Source organism: Chionomys nivalis, chromosome 5 (genome assembly GCF_950005125.1).
Source record: "Chionomys nivalis chromosome 5, mChiNiv1.1, whole genome shotgun sequence".
NCBI lineage: Eukaryota > Metazoa > Chordata > Mammalia > Rodentia > Cricetidae > Chionomys > Chionomys nivalis.
The window spans coordinates 56,686,063-56,708,603 of NC_080090.1; the positions used below are offsets into that span (position 1 = coordinate 56,686,063).

At 41.1% G+C, this 22,541-nt stretch overlaps 1 protein-coding gene across 3 annotated transcripts in view; it reads right to left on the reverse strand.

The window, feature by feature from the left end:
- Nme7 (NME/NM23 family member 7) overlaps positions 1-22,541 on the reverse strand; it is a 138,476-nt gene that overhangs the window by 102,343 nt on the left and 13,592 nt on the right. For 2 of the 3 annotated variants that reach the window (XM_057769355.1, XM_057769354.1), the window contains exons 3-6: positions 10,635-10,742; positions 9,201-9,367; positions 2,090-2,200; positions 1,089-1,139 (exon numbers count right to left, since the gene is read on the reverse strand). In XM_057769355.1, coding sequence (XP_057625338.1) covers positions 1,089-1,139; positions 2,090-2,200; positions 9,201-9,367; positions 10,635-10,742 — 437 coding nt within the window. Of the gene's footprint in view, positions 1-1,088; positions 1,140-2,089; positions 2,201-9,200; positions 9,368-10,634; positions 10,743-13,155; positions 13,262-22,541 lie in introns of those variants that run through there. The other variant, XM_057769356.1, reaches the window with a different exon arrangement.

Below are 22,541 nucleotides of genomic sequence, written 5' to 3' on the forward strand. Positions count from 1 at the left end.
TTCTCTCTTTATTTTCAGATGGTTTATCCTGGCAGTCAGGTAGAATTGTACAATAACAAAGTAATAAGCATGCCATTTTGTAACATTTTCAATGCACAGAGTGACAACTCTAAATCAATGTGAGAAAGAAAAAGAATGTCAGCAGGCCTTCAAACACTAGCCCTGTATCAGCAGAAAACTACTCTGGGTTATGATACACTAAATGATCAACCACACACTGGGCTATGTTGAAAGTTTATGCCTTAGTCCCAGTTCCCTGGGAAGGAAAGCTGACACTTCATTTCATTTTTCCATCTCTTCATGTGCACACGGCAGCAATGGTAAAGTTAACTTGTAAAAAGAGACATCCCAGTCATCCCAGTCCCTCACTTTCTTAAGCAGAGGCAAAAGAGAGGAGGAGGACGGTGCCAGGCCTGTTACCTTATGACCGCTTTACACTGCCTTCTCTCTCCTTCCCGATCAGATGAGCATTTCCAGGAGACAGCATGTAGAAAGAAGGATCTATACCCACTATGCTAAGAGTGAATATTGTGACTACTGCATTGTATATAAAAGACACCAAAATGGGTGGGTAGGTGGAGAGAATGGGAGGAGAGGAGGGAGTGGGAACTGGCATTGGTATGTAAAATGAAAAAAGAGAGTTTGCTTTCTTTAAAAAAAATAAATAAATAAAGGGGCTGGAGAGATGGCTCAGTGGTCAAGAGTACTGATTGCTTTTCCAAATCAATTCCCAGCAATCGCATGGTAGTTTACAACCATCTGTAATGAGATCTGGTGCCCTCTTCTGGCCTGCAGGTACACATGCAGACAGAATACTGAGAATACTGTATACATAATAAACAACAAACAAATAAAAGATACCAAAATATACCAAATAAATACCTTAAAAGCACAATAAAATTCCCAGCATAAAATATGATTACAAACACGTTTTCAATTCAATGAAATATAAAAGGATGTTTCTTAAAACTTAAATAAGTGATCCATTTGTTTCTGATTAAGGCTCAAGTATTTAGTGGTGGATATAAGAAGTCTTTCTAATAGAAGTTAATGAGAAAACAATTTTAGTTCTGAAGCTAAGCACTTACTTATAAAAAGGCCTTGAGTGGTGGTCTACATGAAAGTCTGTGGCTTCTTTCCTATAAAATAATCAAAATAACAATAGTTAAGGTTTCTGGAAATAGTTATTTTAGCTTATGTTAAAAAATATAGATTAAAACACACACACATTTGATCTGCATACAAATTAACTATGTTTTTTCACCAAATTTTTATTTTGCCAAATAGCATATTCCAATATGCTGAGATATAAAATTAGATAAGATGATATGTTTACTTTTTTATTGATGTTACACTTCATCCGCCTTCCACTTCATCAGCATCTCACTGCATCTCAATACAGTGTTAAATATCCGAGCAATAAGAACGTTTGCTATTTAAAGTCCAAACAAATTACATTAAAAAAAAATGAAGAGAAATCTTCTAATTCAAAACTTAGAATTAATTTCAAGTTTTAGAATTTTGGCTACAGCTTATTTTATTTTTTGTCATCTATTGGGGATAAACAACAACACTGAGTGTGTCTGAGATGGCGTGTCTCCGGAGGATTCTAGATGTCACACAAAGAGACAGGCTGCCCAACAACGAAGTAGACTACAGGATACAGCATCGGCGCTTGAGATACTTGGGCCGTGTTATGAGAATGTATGATGGCAGATACCCGAAGATAGCACTGCTTGGAGGGGGCACGGGATAAGGTGAAGAGGAAGATCTAAGAAACGCTTAATAGACAGCATAAAGGAAGACTGTGGAGCCTTGCATACGACGACAACACAAGCGTCTAGGACTGCCCAGGACAGGAACACCTGGAGAACCGCCACTAGTGCCTGTCCTAAGTACATAATTTTATAATTCGCTGATTATCTATTTATTACCTTGCTTCCTTCATCGTGATAGTCTGTATTTGCTATTCAGTGAAAGGTTTTTGTTTCATCTTGTGGACTCTTTGTTTTTTGCTTTTGTTTACATAAAGAATGAAGGGTAAGAAAAAGGACATTGCATAACTGAAAATGTGCATCACATTTGTTACCTCGAAAGCGTCATCATTCGGAGTTTGGTTATAGTAAATCCACTTTTGTTTATCATATCAATTATTTCTCCAGCTTTTGATACTGCATCTGGTTTGATCAGGGCTAATGTTCTGTAAAAGAACAAAGGATAAATCTGAAAATAAAAACAGTCCTATAGTTTTTAATTTATGATTCCAAGCAGTCATTTTCTTAACAACCACATCAGACCATTACCAATTAAAAATATAGGGAAGTGTATTAAAGATATCACTTAAAAATTATATAAAGTAAGATCATTATTTTCCCAAAGAAATGAAAATAAGCTAAATCTTATTTTTAAAAAGCAAGAGGCAGGATATAGTGGCACACCCCATTTAATTCCAGCACCCAGGAGACAAAGGACGTAGATCTCTATTCTGACTTTGAAGGTAGCCTGGTCTACAGAGAGTGCTAGGCCAGGCAACAATACATAGCGAGACTCTACCTATTAAAAATAAGAGGAAGTGGTAGAAGAAGAGAAGAAAATGGGCAGGAAAGGACACTAAACTTGTTATTTTTATTTAAAAGTTTTTAATACATTTACTTATTTTCATGTATGTGAGCATGAGCGTTCCATAGCCTGGACATGGAGGCCAGAGGGCCACTTGTGCGAGTCAGCAAGTAGGTGTCAGGATGCAATTCAGTCCTCGGACTTGATGGCAAATGCCTTTAACTGTGAACTATCTCATCAGCCCTAACATGTGTATGGTTTATTTTTTTTTAATACTCAAATTAGAAAATGTAGGTATTAAAAATGTCTATTACTATAAGATAGCTTTATATAGAAAACTAATCCCCCAAGAAATTACATTAAATAGACTAGAAATTTAGTGTTCTCAAACCACTTAAACTTATGCATGCCATGCTTCCAGTTCAGCACTGACACAAAAGTAACTATAAATTCTTCTATTGGGTCTCTATTCATGGCAAGGTTAAAACACAAACACCCCAATGCCCTCTGACCCAACAATCCATGTGAATATCAAATGCCATGCTAGCCTTTAAACATGAATCATGCTTTTTCTTCCAAAAGGGTCCACCAGAGCCCTGCACTCAGTCCAGAAGCTCCCACAGCCATCTTCTTGCTAGCACAGAAACAAGCACTTATTATATGCAAGTAGGTGGCAGTTTCAAGAGGAAACAATATGAAAACCATTATGATAAATTAGCCTTCTCAGTGGACAGCGAGAAAGCAGACTGGCCAGGCTTCACTAAGATAGGCCGGATGCGGATATCTGGGAAACCACGATTTTCCCTGACCCATACAGAACAGACGACCAGTAGCCTGCTGGAGCACAACATCCTAGACAACGCAGTATGGGCACTGCGCAAGGGGCGTGTCAGTTCCGTGCCAGGCCTCTCTGAAAGCAGCAGACTGACAGGAATAAACATGCTCATCTACAAAAACGGCTCAAAATGCATCATGCTTGTCCTAAGTACACAACAATACATTTTAAATAACGGCCAATTTGTGAATTCTCTTACGTTGTCTTTGCAAGCATAAAGTATGTGCTCACTTCACGGACAAAGGACAACAGTCTCCCAGGCAACTTGTGATTTGGAGAAAAACACTCTGCGAAGATTTTAACTGGTAAGAGCAGCCAAGTTGTTCTGAGAAATCCTTCTTTTTTAAAATTTTTTTTAAAAAAGAAAACAAACCAATCCCAGTTCCCTCTTCCTCCTCCTCCAATTCCCTTCACCCACTCCCTCACCCCCCCCCCACTCCTCAGAGAGGGTAAGGCACACTGCCTTGGGGAAGGTCCAAGGCCCTCCCCACTACATCCAGGCTGAGCAAAGCATCCATCCAAAGAGAACAGGTTCCCTAAATGCCAGTACAAGCAGTAGGGACAAGTCTTAGTGCCACCGCCAGTGGCCTCGCAGTCTGCCCCAGCCATACAACTGTCACCCACATTCACAGGGACTAGTTTGGACCCATGCTGGTTCCTTCCCTGTCTGACTAGAGTTGGTGACAGAGAAATCCTTCTATTGAAAACTTTTTTTTTGAGGGGGGTTTCAAGACAGGGTTTCTCTGTGTATCCCTGGCTGTCCAGAAACTAGCTCTGCACTAGAAGTCCAATCCACTATCTATTGTGCCACAGTGAGATTAAGGAAAGAGATATCTTGATTGAGGGAGCCATTATGGGGTTAGCAAGAAACCTGGCTCTAGAAAAATTCCCAGGAATCTACAAGGATGACCCCAGCTAAGACCCTAAGCAATAGAGGAGAGGGGGCCCCAATCTTGCCTTGCCCTGTAGTCAGACTGATCATTATCTTAAATATCACCACAGAACCTTCATCCCACAACAGATGGAAACAGAAGCAGAGACCCGCATCAGAGCATTGGACTGAGCTCCCAAGGTCCAGCTGAAGAGTGGAAGGAATGAGAATATAAGCAAAAAGGTTAAGACCATGAAAGGTAAATCCAGTGAAACAGTCTACCTGAGCTAATGGGAGCTCACCAACTCCAGCTGGACTGGGAAGGAACAAGCATAGGACCAAACTAGTCCCTCTGAATGTGGCTGACAGTTGTATGGCTGGGGCAGACTGAGGGGCCACTGGCAGTGGCACTGGGATATATCTCTACTGCATGTACTGGCTTCATGACCTATACTCTTTGGATGGATACCTTGTTCAGCCTAAATGTAGTAGGGAGGGCCTTGGACCTTCCACAAAGCAATGTGCCTTACCCTCTCTTAGGATTAGAGGGAGGTGTGGTGGGAGGATGTGTGGAGGGAACGGGAGGAGGAGAGGGAGTGGGAATTTGGATTGGTATTTTTGTTTAAAAAATGTAATTAAAAAGAAAGAAAGAAAGAAAGAAAGAAGGAAGGAAGGAAGGAAGGAAGGAAGGAAGGAAGGAAGGAAGGAAGGAAGGAAGAAACTAGCTCTGCAGGCTGGCCTTGAACTCACAGAAATCTGCCTGCCTCTGTCTTCCGAGTGCTGAGACAGAAATGCACAGTTGCCTCATAGGAGTGAACAGAATTCCGCAGTATTAACAGGAGAAAAGAGAGCCCATAGACAGAATGCATTAACGATGACTGTCTAAGTTAAACAAATGTTTGTAATTATTTGGATGTACTTAAACATTCAAAAGAGATTTAGTTCTTTCTCCTAGGCCATCCTTAAACACCTTCTAAGCACAGATAATACCTTCTAATACAAATACACCCTTCTAACACAGACACATCCTAACACAGATACATCCTTCTAACACAGATACACCCTTCTAACACAGATACACCCTTCTGACACAGATACATCCTTCTAACAGACACACCCTTCTAACAAAGATCCATCCTTCTAACACAGATACACCTTATAACACAGATACATCCTTCTAACACAGATACACCCTTCTAACACAAATACACCCTCCTAAACACATATACCACCTTCAATGCAGCTCAGAATACTCGCACTCCCTTTTAGGGCAATGGACACATAAAGTAAGCTGAGATTCCTGGATCCAGAAGTTTCTTTAAGTCATCCAAATGACTGCTATTATTTACTCATTTGCAGTTAGAAAAGAATCAGAAAAGAAAATGATAAAATAATTCAACTCAATGGAATATATACTACTGCAAGCATTTTCATTAACTATGTTTACAAAGGCCAAATACTTCAATATTTATTCACATGAAAATATATCCAGTTTAAAAATTCATCCCATTCAACTGTATTAGTCAGCATATGGATTAGAAGTGTAGCAAAAAAAAAAAAAAACAAAAAAACCCAGACACATTTTAGACTACTAAAGTCTAACAGAGTTTGTTTCCTTTTACTGTCTAGAAGTGTGACTGGCCAAAGTACTTAACCATCCTATAGTATCAGTTTAAGAACATTCATTCCTCACAAATCAGAGTTAAAAGATAGAAAAAGCAATTGTTAGGACCATTTTTATTTTCATTTGGCTTCAGTCAGACTATTAATCCCAACTTCTCAGATTACCTTTCCAAGTTGAAATGAAAACCTAACGTTGCTGTGTGTTGAGATGATTTTGTAAAGTGCCCTTCTAAGACAGTGACTTCCAGTCTCAGGTAGGGTTTCTATGGTGATGAAACACCACAGGGAGAAAAGAGTTTATTTTGTTTCTACTTACATATCGCTGTTCATCGCTGAAGGAAATCAGAACAGGAACTCAAATAAGGGCGGAAACTGGAGGTGAGAGCTGACGCAGGGGCCACAGAGGAGTCAAGCTCACTGACTAGCCCCTCATGGCTTGCTCAGTCTGCTTTCTTGTAGAACCAGGACCACCAGCCTAGGGATGGCACCACCCACAGTGGGCACAGCCCTCCGCTATCTATCACTAATTAAGAAAATATCTTACAGGCTTGCCTACAACTCAATCTTATGGAGACATTTTCTCAATTGAGGCTCCGTCCTCTCAGGAGACTTTAGCATATGTCAAGTTTTCACAGAACTAGCCAGAACACTAGAATATATCATTATCCACAAGGAATGGAAGCTATAGATATTTATTACTCATAAAAGGGATTACAGAGGCTGGAGATACATCTCAGTTGGTAAAGCACTTTCCACGCGAGCATGAGGGCTTGAGTTAAAAACTGAGCATGGTGGTTGTGCACCTGTAATCCTAGCACAAGGGGGAGGAGAGAGTGACAGGGGAAGCGTCCCAGTGTCAACCTCTGGCCCCCACACACGCACATGCACACACAAGCACTTCAGTGCACGCACGAACACACGCACACTCAGAGTTACAGCTCTATTTCCTTACTCTCGCTGACTTTTAACATCAGATCTCATGAGAATAAATGATGCTCTTGGTCTGGACTGCTGGACTTTCCCAGTTTTACAGCTGCCCCTTGGTGGTCTCCCTCGAGACAATCCCTCTAGATCTGACCCATCACCACCTAAGCGCAAACCACGTCAAGAATTAGAAAGGAACTGTAAAGAAAGAGTAAGGAATTCACAGTAAGAAATACTCTATTCTGTCATGGCTACAACAGGTATTTGGCACTCAGTTATTTTGGTAGTAGGTCTTAAGAAATGGCTTTGCTGATTTTTTTCCCTTCATTTTGAGGTAAGTAATTTCTGGAACTTTTTGAACATACAGCCTTAACTTTCAACAATGATCCCTAAAGTTAAGTACTAAAACAATAACTATATAAATCCAAAAATTCTTCAAGTAATATATCTCCAAAATCAGAGCCAAGAAAGATGAAGAAATTAAAATTTCATTTCCAATGTATTTAATCCCCACTCCCTCCAGTCCTCTCGTCTCCCTAGTTCCTTTTCTACACTCATCTATCTATCTATCTATCTATCTATCTATCTATCTATCTATCTATCTATCTATCTATCTATCTATCTATCTCTACCCACCCATCATCCATCCATCTACCTACATAACACATATTAAAGGAAGCATATGAGATCGATCTATCTATCTATCTATCTATCTATCTATCTATCTATCTATCGCCTACCTACCCACCCATCCATCCATCCCACATATTAAAAGAAGCATATGATATCTCCCATCAGTTTGGCTTATTTCACTTGATGTAATGACTTCCAGTTCTATCCACTTTCTTGCAGATATCAGAATTTCACTCTCTGTAGCTGAATAAAAGTCCCCAAAGCAAGCTCTTTCTTTGTGATTTCTGATGTTCTCCCGATCTTTCTCTCTTGGAACTGAGCCTATTCTTTGATATCTTGGCTTGTTTCACTTAGTGCATCACTTTGAGGCAGCCTCTCATCCACCATCTCACTCCAGATGTTTCTAAATCTTCCATTCCTTTTTTAAAAGGACTTTTTATTTATTATGTATACAGGGTTCTGTCTACATGTATGCCTGAAGACCAGAAAAGGACACCAGATCCCATTACAGATGGTTGTGAGCCACAACGTGGTTGCTGAGAATTGAACTCAGGACCTCTGGAAGAGCAGCCAATGCTTTTAACCACTGAGCCATCTCTCCAGCCCCTAAATCTTCCACTCTTGACTTGGACTGTCTATGAGCTTTATTATTTATTGTTTAATTTCATTCATTCATTTATTTACTTTATATGTCTGTCTGTCTACCTACCTACCTACCTACCTACCTATATGTTTTTTTTGAGACAAAATTTCTCTGTGTAACAGCCCTGGCTATCCTTGAACTCACAGAGATCCACCTGCCTCCACCTTGTGAGTGCTGGGATTAAAGGTGTGTGCTACCATTGCCTGTCTTATTTTTTAAGGCAGGGTCCCATAAAGTCCAAGCTGACCTTAGACTCCCTATGTAACCTAATAAGACCTTGAACTCCTATCCTCCTATCTCCACTTCCCACGTACTGGAATAACATATATGTGCCCCACTCCCAAGTTTTACACAGTGCTGGGGCTCAAACCCGGGCCTTCGGGGCTTCGTCCATTCTAGGCAATCACTCTACCAACTGAGCTGCCCCAGCCTGCATTACTCCTCTCTATTAACCACACACACTTCTTATTACCTATTCATATTTATTACTTCCATAATTATTCAGATCATTATTTTAGTAATTAAACTTTTATAAGTTTTAGCCACCACCTTATTCAACCAGAATAACAGTCCTTCTCAACTTTGGACAGGAATTCCCGCCTTTCTATCTTTCTTTATACCCATTCCTTTGGCTAGCATTTTACCCCGGCTCATCTAACTGGGTGGTAATTTAACCCATCTTTTATCATCAACACCAAACAACTCCACAAAGCCTTCAGTTTTGCAAGAAATAACTTGTCTTCTAAGTTTATGATGATTTGAGCATCATTATTTCCTCTCTCCCAAAGCCATGCCTATCCTTAAGAAGAAGAGTTCATGCTCAAACAGTCTTTGATTTTAGTGAGAAATATAAAAAAAGGAGAGTCTAAAAGCTTCTCACCCCCCTCCCCTCAAAATAATCACCTCCCAAGACTGTGGCTGTCACTGTTATTCTAATCAGGAACAAGTCCCAGATCAGTTCCAAACCATTCCAAAAACATTAATACATTATATTGGGCCCACTGGAAAGAAGTGTGCTGTGACAACCCCATCGAGAAGTAGGAAATCAGAAGCTAGGAGCCAAAGTCACATGTGATGTTTCCATGGAAAAGACGGCAAAGCTGTTTTCTTACTTCTCTTTCCTGCTGCCCAGCTGGCGAGCTGTGTACTGGTCCCCATAGTCAACCAGCACCAGCTGTCGAGAAAAGACATTCACTTTGTTGCCTATAAATAAATCTTCCAAGCGCAGGTCCTCATACTTGGTCCGCTTTAAGAAGGTGCGACGATTCTTTACATCATGCTAGAACCAAACGCAATGAAAAATACATACAAAGAATGTTAACCTTACTGGGAGGTAGAAACAGTTTTCAGTTTATCTGACCCTTTTACTTCTTAACTACACACACAAATAATATTTTATACTCGAAATCTCTATTTCCAAATCCAATCTAGTAATAATAAAAATATATATTTTAAAATACCCTGAGTAGACTTACTTTAGCCAAGCTGTTTCAGCATCTATGAACCAGAGACAGTCAGATTCTCACATTCCTTATTTTCACATACACATACACATTCCAATACTAAATAAGCTCATTAAAAATTGTATTTTATTTAAATTATGTGTATTTATGTCTCTGTGGGTATGTAAAGTGAGTGCAGGAGAAGTCAGAAGAGGTGTTGGCTTGTTAGAAGCTGGAGTTACAGTTGCATGAGCTGCCTAGCGTAGTTCTGGAACCACACTCGGGACCTACAAGAGCAGCAAGCACTCTTAACTGAGCCATTTTCTAGGCCCTCCACTCCCAAATAGGCTGACTTTTTGAAGAGATTACCAACGAAGGAGCACAAAGAAAGGGACCCTCCTAGATCTTCTTCAGTTCGGCTTTTTATACAGACACCAACTTTCAATAATATCTATGACTATAATACCCATTTGCCCAGGACCACTTATCAAATATTCATTAATCCAAAACACCAGTTATCCCACTTCAACTTGGGGTCTCACTGTATCTATCTGTGTATGTGTGTATGTGAATATTGTGTGTGTGTGTGTGTGTGTGTGTTAAATGCATTTTCATGCATATGCGTGTAGGTAGGTGTACATGTCCATGAACAGTCATGAAAGACAAAGGTGAACTTCAGGTCTTGTTATCAGGAGCTGTACACCTTACATTCATTCATTCATTCATTCATTCATTCATTTATTTATTTTTGCTTTTTGGCTGGGGGAGTTTTTTTTGTTTTTGTTTCCAAGACAGGGTCTCAGTATGTAGTCCTTGCTGGCCTGGAACTTGCTATGCAAACCAAGCTGGCCTCAACCAAAAACTTGGCCCGGTTTCTGCCTCCTGAGTGCACCCCTGGCTCACTTTACCTTTTGAGACAGGACCTCTCTCTACACCTGGGGCTTGCCCATCAGCCAGACCATCCAGGCAGCAAGCCCCACATCTCTGCTTCCAGAGTGCTGGGATTCCAGGCAGGTCACACTGTGCCTAACATTTTACCTGGCTGTTAAGATTCAGACTCAGCAAGCACTTTACCAACCAAGCCATCTTCTAGCCTTCAATTACCATTTCAACAGATCCATCTGCAGGGTAAAACAGAAGCTCATAGCGGCGCAGCAGCGAGGCGTTGGGGTCATACCACTCTGCGAGGAACGCAAATCTCTCACTCTGGTTCTGTGAGAAAGAGAATTTTATTACTATCATATAGCAGACAATCACTCATGTAAGTCATACAAAAAGAAAAGGAGAATTCCCAAATATTGACACAAACAAATCCTCACTATTATAATGAATTGTTCTCAGAAATTTGTCCTGCTAGTTTCTGATTAAATACCCTTGGTATTTCAAAGGTGAGTTTCATCTTAGCACCATGGCTATTCAATTGTCCTAATTCAATCAGCAAATTTTGGAACATGAGCTCCCATTCTGACCACTTTAACACTTCAGAGTTGTTCTGAAGTTTACTTAAAAACTATCAATAAGCAATTGTGATGGGGGAGAGTCTTCTGTTTTGTGTTAATTTCATTGGTTAAATAAAGAGACTGCCTTGGCCCTTTAACAGGACAGAAAATTAGGTAGGCAGAGTGGACTGAACAGAATGCTGGGAGAAAGAAGCCGAGTCAGGCAGTCGCCATGATTCTCCCACTCCAGACTGACGCAGGTTAAGATCTTTCCTGGTAAGCCACCTTGTGGTGTTACACAGATTATTAGAAATGGGTTAGATCAATATGTAAGAGCTAGCCAATAAAAGGTTATAACTAATGAGACAGGCAGTGTTTAAAAGAATACAGTTTCCGTGAAATTATTTCGGGGCATAAGCTAGCCATGCGGGAGCCAGGGCGGCCTGAACGCAGCCCGCCGCTCCTAATACACAATTGGGAGACTCCACTGCTACAAGCTTTAATATCCCAGACTTTGGAATTTAACAAGTTTATACTATTGTCACTAATGCAGTAGACATTTTTTTCTCCTTAGTAATTTTACAACAGTAACATTTTGTAGAAACCTATTTCTCCAAAAGCATGCACCTCTGAGAAACAGAAGCAAGACAGGTCTTCTGTGGATACTCTCTGACAAGTAAGCCCCAAGCAGACAAACTGACAAGATTTCCACTATTTCCAAAGTTTCAAACTCTCCTAAGCTCTTAGGTAGGACCTTTTGGAGTTCTGACCTAGAGTTTCACAATAGGAACCATAGACAAAGAAGAAGTACCCAGTCTGTCATCTTGAAAGGGAGCCACTTTCTTCTAAAACCATGATTCACCTAAATGAAATTTTAAAGAAATCATAAGAACAACCATGGAGGGCTGGATAGATGCCTCTGGCTGCTCTTATAGAGGTTCCGAGTTCAATTCCCAGAAACCACATGATAGCTCATAGTCATCTATAAATGACTATAAAGGGATCTGATGCCTTCTTCTGGAATGCAGGTATACGTGCATATGATTGAGCACTCATACACATAAAATAAATAAATCTTTAAAAAAAATCATGAAACTGTTATTCACAGATGTAGAAACATAATCCCCAAACCAGTACTGTTTCCTTTATAAGGTAAGGAAGTACTCTGAGTATAAGCTGTATTTAAACTTGGCTTAAATTCCACCCCTGATCTCCTTTTGAAGCACACATTGTCCCTTCTTGCATCTCATATGCATGCGGGGATATGAGGACAGCACATCTACACTTGGTTAATTTCCACTGCTAGAGCAGCGAGCCTTAGAACATTAAGAGATGTTCACAGGTTGTACATTAGGAATCAGTGCTGCTTTGGGAGTGAGCTGTTACTAAGGGAACCTCCCCCTCATCCTCTTTGATCATCCACTATGGAACAAAAATGCTCATGACACGTTCTTTGAGTTCTCAACCCTGAGAACAGTAAGCCAAATATATTTCCTTTATGTTAAAACAACAGAAACTAAGCGAGAACCTGATTCTCTCTCTCTCTCTCTCTCTCTCTCTCACACACACACACACACACGCACACACACACATACACACACACACATACACACACAGACACACACACAGAGTCACAGACCATACTCATTTTAAAACTTTTAAATTTTAATTTTCAACTTCACTAAGCCAAGTCTATCATTTTCTAAGCGATATCAATACTTGGAATCATTTTATTAAACTCCTTCATTTTATGGCTAAAGAAATTGAGTTCCAGAGGATAGACATGACTAGCATAACATCACAGAGCTTATCTAGTGACTGAGCCAAAACCAGAAACTGCACCCTGCGCTCCCCAGATCCTCCCACAGTTCTGGCCTTGCAGGTGAACTCAAGGAGAAACTGGTTTCGTAGGACACAGAGATCCCTTGATACACATAATACACATAATAGCCTGTTCCACAATGTGCCTGATGGTACAGGAACAATCTGTCACTCCCTCTTCATTGAATATTTCAGTTTCTCGCAGACATTTTTTACAGAAAATATTGAAACATGACATTGTATCAAAAATATTCTGTTTTATAATTGTTTTATTTTGGGCTGTGGTAGGACTGAATTCAGGCTCACTCCCTAGCCAAGCCCAAGACTGTTCCTTGGAGAGACTGAATCAGGAGGAGGGTGCTTACAGAACAATGCGCTTCCACATAGCTGCCATTTCTATGTTAGCCAGAGCAGCTGGAGTGTCTCAAGCATCACGAGGAGCCCTGCTGGAGTTTCCTTACGGAAGGAGCATTCCAGCCATGACATACTTCCCGCGCATCCCCTCTCAGCTGTATATTATTATTATGCCCATCTGCATATGATCCTGGGAAATGGTGGGTTGGTGCACACACACAGTAGCAGGTAAGCTAAAAGAGGCTCTGTCTATGTATCTGGGAAATAAATCAGATCATAGATAATTTATCAAAAAATCCGGTAGCAATTTTCTTTCAAATTTTATAATTTAATTGGCTATATAATGATTTGTTTTATCATCTGAACCTACAAAATAGGCAAGGCATTGCAGCACAAATTCTAATTGTTCTTAATAATAAAAATCCAGAATTAGACATTAGGGAGTGAAAGCTGAGAGATCAGAGAAGCAGAGCAGCCAGCCACTAGAGAGACCTTTTACCTCTACCAATGCTCAGACCCAAGGGGTGATCTTGTCCTCAGACTGCTTCACACTGCACCTCAGACTGCATCCCCAGACTGCACCTCAGACTGCATCCCCAGACTGCACTTGTCTCCACCAAGCCTCAGATTGCACCGGGCTCCTGTCTCCTTCCACCTTATATTCCTCTCTCCGCTCAGTCATATCATTCCTGTCTCCACCTCCCTAGTGCTGGGATCCCCTTTGTGTGAGCTGTTTTTCTTATTTCTCTTATAGACAGAGTCAATCTCGCATAGCCCAGGGTGGCCTTGAACTAACAGAACTTGAACTCTGTCTCCCGAGTCCTGGGATTAAAGGTGGGCTTCTAGTGGCTTAGCTCTGCACTCTGATTTTCAGACAAACGTCATCTGTTAAAACAAAAACAAAATATCGTTACAAGGCACTGCTGAAAAATCATAAATAACACCAATCAACATGAAACTACTTATTAACAAATTATAGCTGTAGGAAATTAACTGCTGTGTTAATTGGTTTTGCACAGAAATCAAAGTTATTTTGAAAATAGAAAAGTCTTAGCATTCATAAAGTTAATGTAATTTTGTTTTATGGATTTTAAATTTTATTTTACTTTTTAGAGACGGGGCCTCATATAGCCTAAGACTGGGGGTGCTGATCCTTCCTGCTTCTAACCTCCTAAGTGCTAGGCTCACGAAAGGTGTCACCATGCCCAGCACAAATTTTAAAGTCATATTATATACTGTACTTATTAGTAGTGTATTTGTCTAAAATAGACAGTCTAATGCCACATAGCTACTCTAAAATTAAAAAAAAAAATACGGCTAGGTTTGCAGAGCCAAACAGGAATCTAAGGACTCTATTAGTGCTTATGACAAAATAGCTTATATTTTATTTAAAAGGAATAAATATGGACAGGTGAGAAGCATTTCAGTTCAAAATTTTCTGGTATTGAAAATAAAGCATGCAAAATTGTTTTCAAATAAATTACCAGATTTTCCATTTAATAGCTCACAAGTGAAGTAAAATCTTAAGGAATAATTGTATTCCAAGTTATTTCTTTTTTTAATTTTTAATTAAAATATTACATCATTTCTCCTTCCTCTAACCTCGCTCCAAATGCTCTCAAATTTTAGCTTCTTTTATCTAGTTATTATTGCTACATATATGCATAAATACAACCTGCTGAGTTAAGTTAATTCGGTGTTGATTGTGTGTGTGTGTGTGTGTGTGTGTGTGTGTGTGTGTATAACTTCAGGGTGGACCACTTCATATCAATTAATCAATTAGGGGGCTCATCCCTGAGGAAAACTAAATCTTCCTCTCTCCAGTCAATCATTATAATACAGGATTTCTCAAGAGAAGTTGTGTCGATACACTCTGTTGATGTGCGAGAATCCCTGTTGAAATCCCCTATTTCAGGGCCTGATATTCTGGTAAAGCCTCAGGAGGGCAGAGAAAAATTAAAATAAGGAGTAAGTTTGACAACATACTGACAGCATCACCCCTAAGGATCAAACTTATAAATGCAATCAAGGGAGAGGGAAGGAGGCTATTGCTGTTTTGGGGTGAGGGTACCAATTACCACCAGCTTTCATAAATCAGTGCACTCCATTGCTCATATTTGGGTGCTGCTTTTAGGGTACTTAGTGTTTTCTAAACTACTACCATTTTAGCAAATCTTTTAAAATCTTATTTATTTCTCCAAGTGATTGGGATCAAATACTACATTAAGTGTGGGGTGGAATGAAATAAGCTAACATCCCATCATCCAGGTTTGTACAGATAGAGTTACTAATCTTCAAAACACACGTACAACTGGAGGGACATTTCATCCACGTGAAAACAGGTTCAGGTGCTTACTAGGTCAAACAGCTGGTCAAAGCCAGATCTGGACTTTCAAACAAAGACGTGTCTGATGCCAAAAATGAATACTTTGTCCAGATACCAAAAGCAATGAATCAAAAAGAAGACAAATAGGTTGACGAGTTCTGAATGAGCCAAGAGAGGAAGGGGAAGGGAGACAGAAAGGCAGGCTGTCTACACGGCACTCTGAAGAAAACAGACTATGGCCCTAAGAAGAAATCAGCAATCACTATGGACAATCAGATTGGCCTTTATCCTAGGAAGAACAGCTCTGACCAGGTTACTTTCAGAGTTTCTGGCAAGTCATTTAAGATGCCATTCCTGATAATATTCACAAAGGAATCTAGGTCAGCACACTACGGAAATACCGGATCTGTCAGGAGTGGTGATATAAGCCTTATTAATATCCAGTAATCAGGAGGCAGACACGGGAAGATCTCTGTGAGTGAGAAGCTAGCCTTGTTGTCTACACAGCAAGTTCCAGTTGACCAAGGCCACACCCAGTCTCGAAAAAAAGACAAAACCAAAAACCAGAAAACAAGTAAACAAACACACTGATGATCCATGTTTATTGTAGCACTGTTTACAACAGCAAAGTGATGAGAATCAGTCTAGTGTCCCTCAACAAGTAAATCAACAAAATGAAGTATGCACACACACTGGAGTTTTATTCAACCATAGAGAAGAATAAAACTATGTTGTCTGGTGGGCGAGACTGGAGACCATCACACAAAGGGAAATAAGACAGACCCATAAAGACAAATATTGCATGTTTCTTCTGCATATGGAACTCTCTCTCTCTCTCTCTCTCTCTCTCTCTCTCTCTCTCTCTCTCTCTCTCTCTCTCTCTCTCTCTCTGCCCTCTCTCTCTATAAAAGTAAAAAGGGATAGGAGGGCAAAGTGAGACAAGAAAAGACCAAGGGGAGTGAACAGTTGGAGAGCATGATGGGCTTGAATAACAATGTCATTATTAAGCCCGTCGTTGCCTAAATTTGATACAAAATTATATAAATCTAGGAAGTGAAAATTGGTTCATGGGATAGAAAGGGTTACAAGAAAGCAAACTTTAATACAAACAGCAGTGTGGTGTAGTGATGTAAGTTCAAAACTACAGCGAGTGTTTGGAAACACCTTTATTTCGGCTTCATGATTTAGAAGGATTTGCTGGCACAGAATCCTACCACATAGTACTAATAGGCACTAAGGATGCATCCAGAGGAACAATACTTTGGAATTTTGGGCCTCAAAACAGTAACAGAGAACATTATCCTAAATAGCCTGTTTTTCAAAGAAATTCATTCATTAAAACTCAATGAAGTTATATGCCAGTCATCAAATACATGCGTGACACAACGCTACACTTGTATCTCCTGAAAGGGGGAGGCTACAAATGTTAACGCTGTCACTTGCACATTTAATACAAGTGCAAAGGATCACTGTTAACAGGGACTACAGAAAGCTATTTATCATGCAAATATGACTGAATTGAAGATACTTATAAAGTTGAAGGAGTTTAGACCTAACTGAGAAAAGATGCATTGCTAACATTCAAAGCGGAGATTAGGTGTTTGGATCTCCAGTACCGACATAAGAGCCACGTGTGGCAGCATGCTTCTGTAAGTCCAGTACTGGGAAGAGGGGGTAAAGACAGGCAGATCGCTGGAGCTCACTGGTCCGGCACTCTAGCTGAACCAATGAGCTCCCTGGCAGTGAACGTGTTTCAAAAGCTAAGGTAAAACATGAACGAAGACGCTAGCTCTGTACATGTTCTTAAGGCTTTTGCACCTTCATGCCCACGTGCCTATGAACACATACCCATAACATACACACATACCAAGAAATAAAATAAAATGTATACAGAATCTAGGAGTGGATACATAATCTTATATCATTTTCCTATATATTGGTGTCTATTATAATGATGGCTTCACACTGTGTATGTCTGTGTGCATACAAACCACTGATGCCGGAGCTCACCGATTTGGCTAGACTGGCTGGCCAGTGAGCTCTGGGAATCCTCTTGTTTCTCTCTCCATCCTAAGGGCTACAACTGACTGCCACCTCACCTGGCTTCTTCCATGGGTTACATGGGTACTGAGGATGCAAACTTACACATGTACATTAAAGACTGAGTCACCTTCCCAGCTACCTAAACTTTTATCTAGTATACCAATAACTTCACTTTACGATCCAATGCACACTTAGAATAAGTACTGAAAGGTTTCTCGCAACATATTTTCTGTTGTACTGATCTTTTATTTTTTATTTATTTATTTATATTCATGGATGATTTGCCTTCAGGTATGTCCTTGTGAGGGTGCTGGATCCCCTGGAACTGGACTCAAAGACAGTTGTGAGCTGTCATGTAGGTGCTGGGAACTGAACCCGGGTCATCTGGAAAAGTTACCAGTGCTCTTAACCACTGAGCTACCTCTCCAGCCCCTTGACCTTCTATTCATTATCATGAATCTACAAGACTACTGTATAACTTATAAAATAAACCCGAGAGCTCTTCAATACTACTGCATTGCCGTCTCCGATTTCTATAGTCTTCGCCCATAAGGCACATCTTCTCCTTACCATTCTCCCCAAAGGGCGCGCGTGCATGCGTACGTGTGTGCATTTCCCGATAGGAACCAGGTAACATATCAGCTACTAAAATAAATGTGCCAAATTCAAAACAAATTATAATGGGAAGTAACTGCAGAATTAATTTCGGAGAGATATTTTAATCATCTTGGCTGCTGACCCATCCATGCATATGAAACAGCTAGGTGCTTGCTATGGTATAGCTGTTTGTATCTCTGTGAGATTCATATGTTACAAACCCCATCATCAGTGTGAGGTATTATTAGTAAATGCAGCCTTTGAAGGCTTATTACCCTTACACAATGGGCCTCTGAAAGCCCCCTCACTCTGGTCCCCATACTGGAAGGCAGCGAGAAGGCACTATCTGCGAAGAAACAGCCCTTCTCAAACACTGAATCCTCTAAAAATGTGAGAAATGAATTCCTGCTGTTATGAGCTACCTTTTACAGCAGCCCAAACAGACTAAGATACTGCCTGAGAATGAAGAAGTGACAGGGACTCCCAAGTTCTGTGAGCACGGGGCCACAGAAGCGTCTCATTTAAAGGCACGAGAAAGTCGCCGAGGTTGATGGTTCTGTTGAAGGGAACTCCACAGAACAGAGCCCCACCTAAAATTCCCATTTGGAAGGAAGCACTCTACCTGTCCGGTGAAGCAAGCATGACAGCAGTGAGATGCAGACTGAGGTCAAACCACCAGGAACATCACTTCTGCAGGACTTGAACTCAGCAGCCTAATGCCGAGCCTCAGATAGGTATTACTTGAATGTTTATTTTACTTGAGCCTGTGAGTCATAACTCCTGTCACTTAGAAATCCTCATCTCCACAATGGTTGCTTTCTTCAAAAAGTCAAATGCTCTGTGAGTCCCCGCTTTCTGCAGCGCTGCGGATGAACTCCATAGTTCCCCTTTCCTCCAAGCATCACAATGCACCCGTTTTCTGCCGGTCAGTATCTGGTGCAGCACTAGGGGTACAGTGGTGAGCGTCGCTGCCTTCTGGGACAAGCTGTTTTCATCACTCATAATAAATAAACAGAATAATTTAGCTGACTTTAAGGAGCTAGGCTATCCTGGCCAAACGTTTATTTATTATGTATCCATTTATTTTACAGTGCTGGGAATTGAACTGGGGCCTTGCATATGCCAGCAAGCACTCAAATGCTGTGTCACGCCCCAGCCCTATTAAAGTCAACTTTTAAAATATTCGTATCCTCCATGACTGGACAGCTGTGAGCAACCCTTGGATTACCCTCCCTCAACTTCCTTCGACACCATAGAAAGGCAAGAGAGGCAGAAACATGCCGAGTGTAGCACAGTACTCCGTGTTCATCTTATTACCAAAATTCAAATTAAAAGCTTTCTGCTTTTAATAATGTAATGAAAACTCTTGATCCAGTCCCCATAAGATATGGGGATGGCGTGGAGCTCATCACTGGCAATGGTCTTTAGCAGACACGGTTTAAAAAGACTGGTAATGGAAGAATAACAGCCTTGACTTTGTCCTGGGCCCTGCGTGAGAAAAGGGGTGTGTGCCAAGATAAAACACCAAAGTCGGCTTTATCCACATTCCAAATGAGGAAATCAAGATAAATACGAATGAAGCAGAAGCAGAACAAAAAGCACAAACGCGATGCAGAGGTAAGGTCTGTGACTGACAGCTACAGGTGCTCAAAGAGCTGTCTATATGGCCGCTAGGTTCGGACTGTCAGCTCCACAGGGGCTAATCACCCCCAGACACACCTTCCCAAGGCGTCTGGGAGGTTAGTTAGTTAAGGTAGGAAGACCCACCGTAAGTGTAGGCAGGGCGATTCTATTAGGCTGGGTCTTGAATTGATTGAACAGGAGAAAAAGAAGCTGAGCTAGAATTCGTCTCTCGCAGCTTCCCAACCACAGACACCATGACTTCCTCACCATGATCGGCAGTACTCTGAACTATAAGCCAAGCTAAACCTCCCCTTCCCTCAGTTACTTTCCTTGGGCATTTTCCCATAGCAACAAAGTGTATAACTAATACAGCTACCATGTCAAAAGTCACAGAGTGCCAGGCTGGGGGCCAGCACGGGTCTGACTGTAAATCTAAGATCACACAAAACATAAAAATACTGACCAGCGATGTGCTTAGATTTGAAAGACAAAATGGAATAGTGAACCACTGGTCAGTGAACGTTATAAATAGAAAAATGGGATCAAGAAGGGCTTGATTAATATTTATCTTAATAGGAATACATACTCTTGAGAACAGCAACAAAATGTGTTTCTCTGGGGCCTAGAAAAGTTCCTGGCAAGCTAGATGCTCAGGAAATTTTCCAGTGGCATGAAGAGATGGTCAGATGAATAGACAGAGAGATGGAGGGAAAGAGTGTCTCAAGGAGAACGATCACTGAGACTAGCTACTTTAATTCAGGTCTAAGAGGGATGACGGCAAGAATGATGGGAAAAACCCACATGTTAGATTAGCAATTAGTCATAAAGCAATGAGAAGCAGCACCTGCTCGTAATCTGTCTTAACAATTATCAGCACCTATGTGACTTCATTAACCTTTGAGGCAATAAAGGTAACATTCAACAGATTACTAGTTTGGGCCTCTGTGCCTACAGCTGCCCGAAATACTTGAGCCAGCTGTGTCAGAAGTCGGCGGCACCTGAGGACCTGCCGCCTCAAGCCAGCTGCTTCCAGGAAGGCAGAGCAAAAAGCGGCTGCTGAAGAACAAACTTAAACTTCACTTTGCTTTGAACATTCCGAGAATATAGTGAATCATTAAAAATTTATGACCAGACACAGGAGGCAAATAAGCCAGCAGTTCCTACCTCCCTTCGCTACAGCACAATAAGCATGGGAAACGGAAACACGGCAACCACGCTAGGCTTTGAGTGATAACGCGTTTCATACTTGTCCTTGAGATGCACTTCCCAAATCCACACACTTGGGATGCCGAGGAGAAAGAGCTCCAGTTCACAACCAGCTTTCATCTAATCGTTTCAGACAGAGCACAAGAGCAGCAGCAACAAATGGCTTACATCAGTGCACTGAAGGCACAGGCAGGAGGATGGCAAGTTCAAAGACAGCCTGCGCTTCACAGGGGGCGCCAGGCTAGCCTGGGCTGTCTACTAAGACCACTGTCTCAAAACAACAACAACAATCAAAAAACGAACTCCCGTGCCCCCCACCAAATGCACAACCACCCCCGCTTGCCTATACTTTTAAAGGGCAGGATGAAGAAAAGCCGAGAAAACCACGGCCACCAGCTTCATCCAGAAAGGGCTTTTGTTTTCTAAACTTTTTCTTTTTGAACCCTATCCTCAAAAAAAAAAAAAAAAAATCTCTTGACTTCTGAGTTCACTGCCATGTGAGAAATCAAAGTCACACGCTCGTATTAAGGGAAACCTCTCTGGAAATCAAAGGCAAAAGTGGCTTCAGCCGCCTTCAAGCAAATGCAATGGCTGTGGAGTCTTTCCACACCATCTCCGGCCAATCCGGCATCTCTGAACCTGTGATTCGATTTGCAGAGGCCCAGAGATCAAAGAGATATTAACAACGAGGAAACCCAAGTGCAGACAAGTGACCTGGCAGAGGCTTTGTGACTTTTTACACAGCCCAGCCTTACAGGGACCCTTGTTTCCCCATGAGACTGACGAATTTCCCACAGTAAAACCCTGGCTTGCCATCTGGTCTGTTTGCGCAATTAAAATTCTCCCTATAACCAGATTACAGGCTTCTAGGAGACAGTGTCTCTCATTTACTTCTTCTGAAAGTCCTTAGTGACATGAAAACGTCAACACTGAAATCAAGGTCCAAAGAAATAAAGACGTGTGATAGATCTTGATAAAATGGCAAAAATCAAATATTCGGTACCTTAAAAGACTCAAAACTAATATTTTAACTTTTTTGCTATGTATTTCCAGAAAGAATCTAAAGGTCTCCCTTTGCACCTTACTGTGGCTCCCCTGGCTGACACCTTAGAGAACACAGCTGATGTGTTCAGGGTGGGCCAGGCCTACCCTGAGGGACTGCTTGTCGTCAGCTAACCGCAGCACTGAAAGGAGAATTGGATCTGAGACAAAACAGAAATGCTAGGTCTAAATATATTAGCACAATAACCGTAAAGTAGTTATATACTATTTATACTTAACATTCAATTACAGAATTGACTCCATTTGGGCCATAAACCATGTAATAGCAAAGAAAATACCAATATACATGCTATCTCTAAGCTTTGTCAAGGTCATAGCGGGGTTGGGGAGTGGGTTGGGGGAGATGGGGGTGTTAGGTCTCTCCCCTAACCGCCACACCACTAGGCCTAGAAATGCATGCGTTGGACATTTTCCATTTGGCCCTCTGGGTCTTCAATCAGACTTTCTGCAGTCGGCACCCGGCAGGCAAGCTACATGGACTTCAGCGAAGGACTCCTTTACCTTGTAGCTGTCGCATGGATTTGCTAGAAGACCATGACT